Consider the following 9503-nt stretch of genomic DNA (forward strand, 5'->3'; position numbering starts at 1 on the left):
GGGCATAATGGTCTTTGACCATTACAGTATTGCGGAAGCCCTAATAATGAGGTATATATACAACTCGCCGAGAACACACTAGCGACCTCCTCGCGTGTTTTAGCTTGCAGAGATCGTCACTTCTTGAAGGCGGCGGCTTCTCCTCACTCATCTCCGCTAATCACAATGGTAATTAGAATTTCAAAATTCCATTTCTCTCTTCTAAGAGGAAGTTAGTAGCTAAAGTCAATGTTAAGATGCGCGAAATGTTTGCGTTTATCTGATGTGGAATGTTTGTTATGATGTGTTAGTCTCTGGTCGCGAATGAAGAGTTTCAGCACATTCTCCGTGTGCTTAACACAAATGTCGATGGGAAGCAGAAGATCATGTTCGCCCTTACCTCAATCAAGGGTATTGGGAGGCGTTTGGCTAACATCGTCTGCAAGAAAGCAGATGTCGACATGAACAAGAGGTTTGCTTTCTCTCTCTCTCTTTCTCGAACAGATTAGTGTTGTTTGATTTGAGTTGTCTGCTTTAAGACAGCATTGGCCTAAACTTATGGTTCTTTCGTCTTTTCGGCCTTGGTTTGTTTATCTGTGTAACCATTATAGTTGTAGAATCGCTGGTCTCGTGTGATGTAATGCTCTTGGTTTCCACTTTGTTGTATTAACATTGTCTTTGAATGCCAACGTAAGCTAAAACCTTTGGTTTTTAAGTGTAACCATCATAACTCTAGAATAAGCTAGTTTTGTAAATTCTTGTGTATACTAGTTTACGCTTCATGTTTTGATCTGGTTCAGGGCTGGTGAGCTATCTGCAGCTGAGATCGACAACCTGATGACCATCGTTGCCAACCCGAAGCAGTACAAGATCCCAGACTGGTTCTTGAACAGGCAGAAGGACTACAAGGACGGCAAGTACTCCCAAGTTGTCTCCAATGCTCTTGACATGAAGCTCAGGGACGATCTCGAGCGTCTCAAGAAGATCAGGTTATCCCGATCATCACATAAACTGTGTTCTCTTGTGGTTTGAATTGAATGGTATTTGAAACGGTTGTTTTGCATTTTCTTACAACGCACAGGAACCACCGTGGGCTGAGACACTACTGGGGTCTCCGTGTCCGTGGACAGCACACCAAGACAACCGGTCGCAGAGGAAAGACCGTTGGTGTGTCAAAGAAGCGTTAAGCAGGCCACATGTTGCTAGTTACTGCTGCTTTATTGGATATGCTTCATATGAACCGGCTTTGATTTTTTATGTTTCTGCTTCGAACTAGTTTATGTGTTGCTTTTGGATATTTGAAATAGTTTATGTCACTTTTGGATCTTCCAAATAGTTTGTGTGATACTTTTGGATCTTCCTGTCCTCTCTTATTATCTTTTCCATTGGTTACATCTGTTTTTACTCTCCATTGTTAGCCTAACAATGGATTTGAAGTGTTTACAGCATGAAAAATAGTTAACTGGTGATTAAGTAAGTCATATTATAGAAAATGATTGTAACAAATTATTTTGTTTATAGTTCCTCGTATTGAAAAATTATAAATGAAAATGCTAGGATTTTTCAATATTCAGCTAAAAAAGAATACTAAAACATATGATGTATAAAAATGGTGCCATGTATGTAGCGAGAGACTCATCATTAATTCTGCTTAACGCTTGCTAAGCTTTTAACCTTGGTCCTTCATCAGAATCATCTCCATTTTTCTGTTGACGGGTCGTTGGAAGAGAATAGCTCTTCTTCTCCTTACCACCCGGCTTGGACGAGGCATTACCGTACCAGATCATCCCCAGCACTGCAATTATCATGCCGATAACCACGTGCAGGTTTAGACCATCTCTGTCAAAGAAGAAGAAGCCCATTATCAGCACCAAGATCGTCTTCATATGGCCCAGGACTTGGAACGACACCGCCGTGAATCTCCCAATGCAGATGAACTGGCTGAGGTTTGTGCCAATAGCTATTGTGCACGAGAGGGTTATAAACATCTGCACAATCATCACAGCTTAGTTACACAATTGCATAAGCGAAACGGAAATGGTCCGTATATTGATTTGAGTGGGCACTTACCAGAGAGACAACGTTGTAGTCATACATGTCTACTCGTTTCTCTGTCAGCCAAAAGTCGAGAAATGGACCGACTATCAACAACGTTGCAGCTTGGGCCGGAGCAGTATGACCCAGTAGGTTGAATGAGGTAAGCGAGTACTTTCGCTGAAGATAATGAACATACTGCAATTAAAAAAAAAAAACTTTATGTCAAGTACATTAGCTAAAAGAAGTTATGTTACATCGTAAAGCACTGAGAACTTACGTATTGTTGCAAAGCAGTACTCCAGACAGCAACAAAAGCAGCAACGAAGCCTTTGGTGTTGACACTAACATCAGTAACAGTGCAAACACCGACACCCACAAGAACAAGTCCTATGCTAAGTTTGGTGTCTCTCGAGTAACGAATCTTATCGAACACTACTTCCAACAAGCAAGCTACAGGAATCATGCTAAGCTTTGCAATCTGACAAACCAAAAACAAAAAGAGGATTAAGACAGCGACAAAGAATCAAACAGGTTTTTGCAAGAGTCTTTACCTGATAAAACCCAACAGAGTTCCACATAAGACTAACATTCATCCCAACGATCGAAAAGTTTGCAAACAGAATGAACTTAAGAAGCTCTGTGAAGGGAAGATGAGAAGGCTGAATGTAGCCTAGACATCTTAGAACAAGTGTCATCAGTGTCGTCGTGGCGAAATGTAGACCGGTCAAGGTTGTTGCTGCAGTGAAATCGAAAAAGTAAGAGATACATACACAAAGAAACGAAGAGAGATGAGATCAAAACAGAATTGAGATATTATTACCAAAGCTAAAGCCGTAAGTAGCCATTAAAGCTTTATTGACAATGATGATTCCGACAGAAGTAACGACATTGAACATCCAGGCAGCGGCATCTACTGTTGATTTCTTGTTTGCTTTACTACCAGGAGCCATTGTTACTTTGGTCTTTTTCTTCGATTGCAAAATCTCAAACAAACATTCTCCAGACAAAATCCTACAACAGAATTTAATTAAAACGAAACAAAACTATTTGAAACAAAAAAAATTTCCCAATGAGGATCAGATCAGATCGGATCGGATCTAGAGGAATTGTCTAATCGACCTACTGTACGATAGGATCCGGCTAATGATGTCATTAAATGAGAGGAATTCAAAAGGGATAGAATAGATCGAGGGAAGGTACCTGGAGAAGAACAAAACGCGGTAGCAAAAATGATCAGAAGGCAGCGCGGCTGTCGACGTTCTCTTTTCTATTTTGAGTTGAAGAGTGCGCTTAAGTAAAGGAGAGTGATCTCCTCATCATTACATTTCCACAATAAAAAAGAAAAGAATAATTAAGGTGTGTTTCTTTTTTCTTTACAAAAAGAGAGGAGTTATTTTTTTTTTTAGAAGTGTAACAAACTAAACCGAATCATCAAATCCAAATTGGTGGAGTTGGATCACCAGTTCTCTCAGCTTTAGAATAACTTCGAGCTAAATCATTGGTCTTTCTATTGTTTGATCGCTAAATCTTTTAAACTTTTTATAAAGATTAAATTTTGGGAAAATTGGAAATATAGACCAAAAAATTACTATCATTGTTATAATGAGATAATCCTAATAATTTTTATTTGTCTCATTTGTCTCTGTATTGTTTGCTTTTCATATTCGTTTGATAGCTAAATCTTTTAATTTTTTTATAACGATTGAACTTCTTAGTGTAGATGAAAAAAAAACAGGTCATTTTGCTTGTATTGATACAACACCAAAGTCAAAACAGTCTCTTGTGAACACCACTTGTTGTTGTTGATACACTTTTATACACTCTATATATGACTCATATAAACGTTTCGAATTTTGCATGTAGATGTGTGAAACGACGTCTAACATTCTTCACTCCCATCCATGTTGCTTTCACATCTTCCTTTTTGCATAACCACCGTTATCCTGAAAAACTACGTTTCCTTCCAAGTAACAAGTAACAACACCACCATTCTCTGTATTCATCTCTTTCAGAGAGAAATCAACTATTATTTTTGCCTTTTTTGATATCTTTTTCGGGTTTCTTTCCATAGTTTATCTTCTACTTCTACAAATATTAGATTTGTTGTGCATTCCTATCTTTATAGTTAAAAAAATATTATTTCATGTTCTATCGAGAGTAATTAACATATTGAGAATTTTTTGGAATTCTTCAAAACATGTAATCCATATTAGTGAACATCGATTCTCATGGAAATATTTTTGGGTTGGAAGGTGTATTTGAAAGAGTCCATTTATAATTATCTAGAGTAAACTGGAAGAACACATGATTATTGATTTTTCCTCAGCTCCATATCATACACATTGCACATTGTATACTACGTGCGTTCAAGAGAAGTTTAACAATGCCTTAATACTCCCTTTGTTCCCGAAAGAATGATTTTCTAGAGTATTCACGCATTTTAAGAAAATAATTAATATTTTATAATTAAATTTATTATTTATTTTACTATACATTTTCCAATAAATATCAACCAATAGTATTCAACTAATTCAAATATTTTCAATTAATGTTTCTTAAAAGTATACAACTTTTCAAAACATTAAATACTAAAAGTACCTTAAAATTATAGAAAATCTATCATTTTGGAACAAAAAATAAATCTAGAAAAAACGATTTCTTAAACAATTATAAAAACTACGGAAGAAATACTTACAATGGATATTCAACATGATGCAAGTAAACCCGGTCAGGAGAGATCTTCATAGGACGCCTCTGATAATACAATTAAACGTAGATCCTCGTAAAATAGTAGTATTGTCGGTTATCGAATCATCAACGTAATATTTTTCATTATTATAATATTCTAATAAATCACCATTAAAAAAAAAATAGTTGGCAGAGAAAAAGGCCAGATTTTAAGAAATGTTTGGGCCTGATTTTAAAATACAAATCTTTATAATTCGAACTGATCCAAATTGACATTCTGTTTTAAGACATTGTCGTACCATCTATAGAAGATAATTTACAGAGTTGAATGTCCAAAACGAAAAAAAAGTAAAACCTTCTTCGTTCTTGCCGTTTCGTATAAAGCGAGACAAGTGCCCCTCTTTGGTCCAATCCTCTTCTTTTTTTTATATATATAATTCATCAAAATCGCGGAGAGAAGAGCGACCATCCGTTCACAGCCGATTACAAAAGAATCTTTAGGGGGATGGGTAAGAAGAGAAAAGCTACAGAGACGAGCCTCGATGAGGTAGATCGGACTGTCTACGCCTCCTTTCGAACCGCCGCGAACTCTCTGTCTCAGCTTTACACACAGTCCATGAACCACCAGAAACTCTCTTTCCAAGCCGGTGAACGGCATGGTCTGGTATGGATTTAAAACCCTTCTCTCCCTCTGGCTCTTTGTGATTCTTGTCTATAAAAGGTTAAATTCAATTTGATGGGTCTTCGTTGAGAGTCTTACCGATCGGTTCTGTTGATTCCATGTTTTGATTTTCTATTTGGTGCTGGTTTCATGTACAACCTCCGTGCTAATCATCTCTTGTTTGCGGTGTCCCTCACTATATTTGACTGTACTTGTGTATGTCTGAATATCATATGTTGACAACTATATAATAACATTGTATTGTATGTTCTTGTCTTTTTTTTTTTTTATGATGTACTGATATTCTACTTGACGTGGGGATAAATTGTGTTGTGGTGTGAAACTTTTAGTTGGACGGTGACATATGTTAGTATGGATTAGAAAGAAAGGCATAGATTAGATTGTTGTGGCTCTTACTAGTTTTAATGCATCACTACCTAAGGTGAGAACACACTGAACGTTCTGCTCCAATTATTCCATGTTTCAGGAAAAACTGTACCAATGGATATGGAGACAACAAGAAGGAGGGTCAAGAGTGACTCCTGTGGATATAATCAATTACATTCAGGTTTATATTATTTTATCTAACATAACATGGAATTATCCGGGTCAGATCTGTTTTTTTTTTTCTGTTCTTGATTGAGTTTACTGTTTACCCTAATGCAGAACGAGCTGGAGTGCTGCACAGAGGAGCCCCCAATATCCCCAAGAGCGCCGCCACCTCAACCAACAATGCATGTCACAAATTCCGGTCTCATTGCCTCTTCAGGCACGTCTTGCCCAACAGCTGTTCCGGCGATTCGGTCTGAGCAATGCGAAAACCAGGCCAAGAACTCGGTTTTCTCAAACGCTCTTTCAAGTCCCATACGCCGTAGTCTGCAGAACTACCAAATTCCGCAAGGAGGATACATATCTGGCGGAACCAGAAGCAGTGAACTGAACAGGGGATCTGACTCTCCTAGTTCTTTTGATTCTTCAATGGACATGCATGCAGAATAAGAAGCTATAAAGATGTAATACCCCCTCTTGTGATAATGTTTGATCTTATACAAAACTCGTTTGAATTTTCATAATGTATCAATTGGTTGTCATCTTGAAGGTGGTTTGCTGGTATTTTGGTTAGGGTTTCTGATGGTCACATGTAAATCATTGTGTTTGGGATTCATATCTCTTTATTAACTTCTTAGTGTTCATGTTTCAAATCACTTGAAGATCATCTGGTAAATCGTTAATATTATAACTCATGCAACAAGAAAAATTAGTGTGAATTAGGTTGATAGCATATATGCAAATGTATTCAAGTAAATGACTGCAAAATGTTGATGGTTTCATATGTCAATTGATCTCTCCAACTAGAAGTACAATTTACAAATAACTATAATGACAAAAAAACATTGGTAGCTACACGGAATATATGTGAACACATCCAGTATGAAGTATTGTGTGTCAAAAATTAAACCAACTATTCTTAATGCATGGTTATAGACACAAGTTTTCAAACTAATGTAAAACAATTCTTCATCATTTTATAGGAAAATAATCAAAATCTAACAGCAGAGTTTGTTCCACCAACATATAATCTAAGAGATGAGATTTTATTTGATGATCTAGAGTATGACAGTTGATCAAAAAAAAAAGATCTAGAGTATGACACCATTGTTTAATTAGCAATCAATTGGTTAATTAACAATGTTGTTTAATGTTGTTTCGCGGGACGCCTCCTTATCAAACCGCCTACTACAGTTTTTTTCATGAATGCTCAAGTATAAGAGTTGTGTAAGAGAGTTGAAGAGAGCTCATTTAGCTTCACTAAAGACTTATCAAAATCAATGCTACAAAGCTCCGTTTGTGCTTGCGTTCTTGAGTTAAAAGCCTTCTTTTGTTATCAGCATAAGCTTTTGTTGAGTTTGAATCTGATTGAGTTGTTATCTTTGTAATAAGTTGGCTCAAGTGTTTTATGTCTTCATCAAACCATCTCTCTTTTTAATTATTTGGATTGCAAAGAAAATCGTGAATCACTTTACCAAATTATACAAGTGACGTGTTATACAACTAACTTTTCTCTTAAACAACACCACTGTAACCAAATTTAATTTAAGAAAAACATCACTTCACAATACTGAAAACAAAACCAATCAACTTAAACAAGAAATATCACATTGTAATAAAGCAATTCATAGTTGTGTGTAATAAAAAGAGAAAACCAAATAAAAACAACACCAGAACTCGAATCGTCATCGCTTGAGTCGTCTGGAGCTCAAATCATGCATCATCGCCGGAACTCCTTATGTTTTATGGGGGAAAAGTCACAAGAATCGTTTTTTCTCTCTCTCTCTCTCTCTCTCTCTCTCTCTATGTTTTAGGCGAAAGCAGAAATGAGGACTTAGGGTTGCGGGTCATCAAAATCCCGCGGATTAAACCCATCCCGCTTTCGACCCGTCCCGCTTTTTACCCATCCCGCTTTTGACCTGTTCCACTTTAAATCCGTCTTGCGAGGCCCGCAATTTTGCGGGCTTACCAAATGAAGGCCCAATCCCGTCCTGCAGCAGGTCTTTACGAATCAGGTCTGTGGTTCAGATCCTTGATTACCATCCCTACCCGGAAGAAAGCCATTTAAAAATCCAAGACATGGTTGTATTATACGATTTCAAATCGAATACTTTAATTACTTTCTTTATTCCAAATCGAAAGATGATTTTTGATACATTAAACAAGATAATAAATGCTATTGTTTCTTTTTACTCCAGTCAAGTTTTTGTCCCACTCGTTTACCATTTCTCGACAAGTAAATACCATCATCCTTGGCAATCCACATGTAGGATTCACCACATTTACGAGCAAACCCTCCTGTATATGCTCTAAAGCCTTGAACATACTCCATTTTAGGTCCTTTTCGTAATACACAATCCCATTTTGTCCTTATGAATATATCATCTCCGAACCTAAATTTGTATGCATGTCCATTGAATTTTACACGATGGACGCCTAGATCGTCGTCTTTAGATTTGCAGTGGACTTCGAGAGTGCTATGACTCTTAGCTAACTTGTTTTGAAAAGAAACAGTATTTTTACGACACTTAGCTTCGTGAAATCCAACAAACAAGGCAATAGTTAGAAGAAAAACAAAAGAAAAATTAATCATTTTAATCTTCTTTTTTTTTGTCAACCAATCATTTTTATCTAACTAGTTTTTCTTTTGGATGAAAATTGATTTGGAGGAATATGAATCTAAAGAGGATCGTAGTCTACTTATTTATATTTTGTGCATGGCTTTACATTTTGGAATTATTTTCTTCTATAATAACTATATAGTTTTAATTCTATCATATCTCATTGGTTTTAATTCTTATGTAGTGCATGATTTTGTAACTGAAAATCAAACCGGATCCCGCTTTAAGGAATCCCAGAGAACTATTGGACACATAAATCTTGTTTTTTTCTTTTTCATTTATCTATACTAACTTTTAAAACATTAAAGAACTGATCTAGGAAATTAGCTTGTACTCCCGTACTGTAAAAATCTATGAATTAATAATATACTAGACTTTGACCCGGGTGCGCGGGTGTTATTTTTAAAGATTTTTTAATTTGATTTATATTATAGATTGTATATACTTTATGCATTTACCATCAAAATTTGTTTAATATGAACTTTCCAGCAACATAATTTTATACCAGAAACTTACGGTAATTTTATATATTGTCTTATAGAGTTTATGATTATAGTAGTTTATATAAATATTTGTATGGTTAGAATGCATTCAAATAGAAGTTATACAAAATATTCTCTAAGTAACACATTTGTAATCAATTTTCTTTTCATAACAGCATTACATATAGTGATATTAATTCATTTTTTTCATCATCCGTATCTTAACAACATTACATATAGTGATATTAATTTTTTTTTTTTCTTTTTTTTTCATCATCAACATTACATAACAAATAGGAATATCGAAATATATATATTTTAAAGGAAATATAGTTTCTTTAAATATTTCCAAAACTTTTTTCGACTTTATGTGATATTATATAGAAAATAAATATTCTAGTTGTTCATTTATAAATAGTATGTAAAAGATCAAAGTCTTTTTGGTTAATGTCATAGCAAAAAGAAGGATATTGTTAAGCTAAGTTA

The 9503-nt window shown here is 35.5% G+C and overlaps 3 protein-coding genes across 3 annotated transcripts; 2 read left to right on the plus strand and 1 right to left on the minus strand.

The window, feature by feature from the left end:
- Positions 1-1383, plus strand: LOC103858540 (40S ribosomal protein S18). The gene is made up of 4 exons (XM_009135917.3): positions 1-168; positions 291-451; positions 780-968; positions 1061-1383. The coding sequence occupies exons 1-4, from the start codon at positions 166-168 to the stop codon at positions 1164-1166; spliced, it is 459 nt and encodes a 152-aa protein (XP_009134165.1). The 5' UTR covers positions 1-165; the 3' UTR covers positions 1167-1383.
- A 124-nt stretch (positions 1384-1507) lies between these two features.
- LOC103858541 (UDP-rhamnose/UDP-galactose transporter 5) lies at positions 1508-3380 on the minus strand. The gene is made up of 6 exons (XM_009135918.3): positions 3217-3380; positions 2837-3027; positions 2568-2752; positions 2294-2494; positions 2050-2211; positions 1508-1967 (listed from the first exon to the last, which is right to left on the minus strand). The coding sequence occupies exons 2-6, from the start codon at positions 2964-2966 to the stop codon at positions 1641-1643; spliced, it is 1005 nt and encodes a 334-aa protein (XP_009134166.1). The 5' UTR covers positions 2967-3027; positions 3217-3380; the 3' UTR covers positions 1508-1640.
- Positions 3381-5021: 1641 nt separating this feature from the next.
- Positions 5022-6576, plus strand: LOC103858542. Its single transcript, XM_009135920.3, has 3 exons — positions 5022-5368; positions 5853-5933; positions 6032-6576. The coding sequence occupies exons 1-3, from the start codon at positions 5210-5212 to the stop codon at positions 6362-6364; spliced, it is 573 nt and encodes a 190-aa protein (XP_009134168.1). The 5' UTR covers positions 5022-5209; the 3' UTR covers positions 6365-6576.
- Positions 6577-9503: the final 2927 nt, after the last annotated feature.

The sequence above is a fragment of the Brassica rapa genome, chromosome A03 (genome assembly GCF_000309985.2).
Source record: "Brassica rapa cultivar Chiifu-401-42 chromosome A03, CAAS_Brap_v3.01, whole genome shotgun sequence".
NCBI classification, from domain to species: Eukaryota; Viridiplantae; Streptophyta; class Magnoliopsida; order Brassicales; family Brassicaceae; genus Brassica; species Brassica rapa.

Coding starts and splice junctions, on each gene's coding strand:
- LOC103858540 (XM_009135917.3), top strand. Junction 452..779: donor GATGTCGACATGAACAAGAG/GTTTGCTTTCTC, acceptor GATCTGGTTCAG/GGCTGGTGAGCTATCTGCAG. Junction 969..1,060: donor GAGCGTCTCAAGAAGATCAG/GTTATCCCGATC, acceptor TACAACGCACAG/GAACCACCGTGGGCTGAGAC.
- LOC103858541 (XM_009135918.3), bottom strand. CDS start 2,966: ATGGCTCCTGGTAGTAAAGCAAACAAGAAATCAACAGTAGATGCCGCT. Junction 2,753..2,836: donor TACTTACGGCTTTAGCTTTG/GTAATAATATCT, acceptor ATTTCACTGCAG/CAACAACCTTGACCGGTCTA. Junction 1,968..2,049: donor ACTACAACGTTGTCTCTCTG/GTAAGTGCCCAC, acceptor ATGATTGTGCAG/ATGTTTATAACCCTCTCGTG.
- LOC103858542 (XM_009135920.3), top strand. CDS start 5,210: ATGGGTAAGAAGAGAAAAGCTACAGAGACGAGCCTCGATGAGGTAGAT. Junction 5,369..5,852: donor CCGGTGAACGGCATGGTCTG/GTATGGATTTAA, acceptor TCCATGTTTCAG/GAAAAACTGTACCAATGGAT. Junction 5,934..6,031: donor ATATAATCAATTACATTCAG/GTTTATATTATT, acceptor ACCCTAATGCAG/AACGAGCTGGAGTGCTGCAC.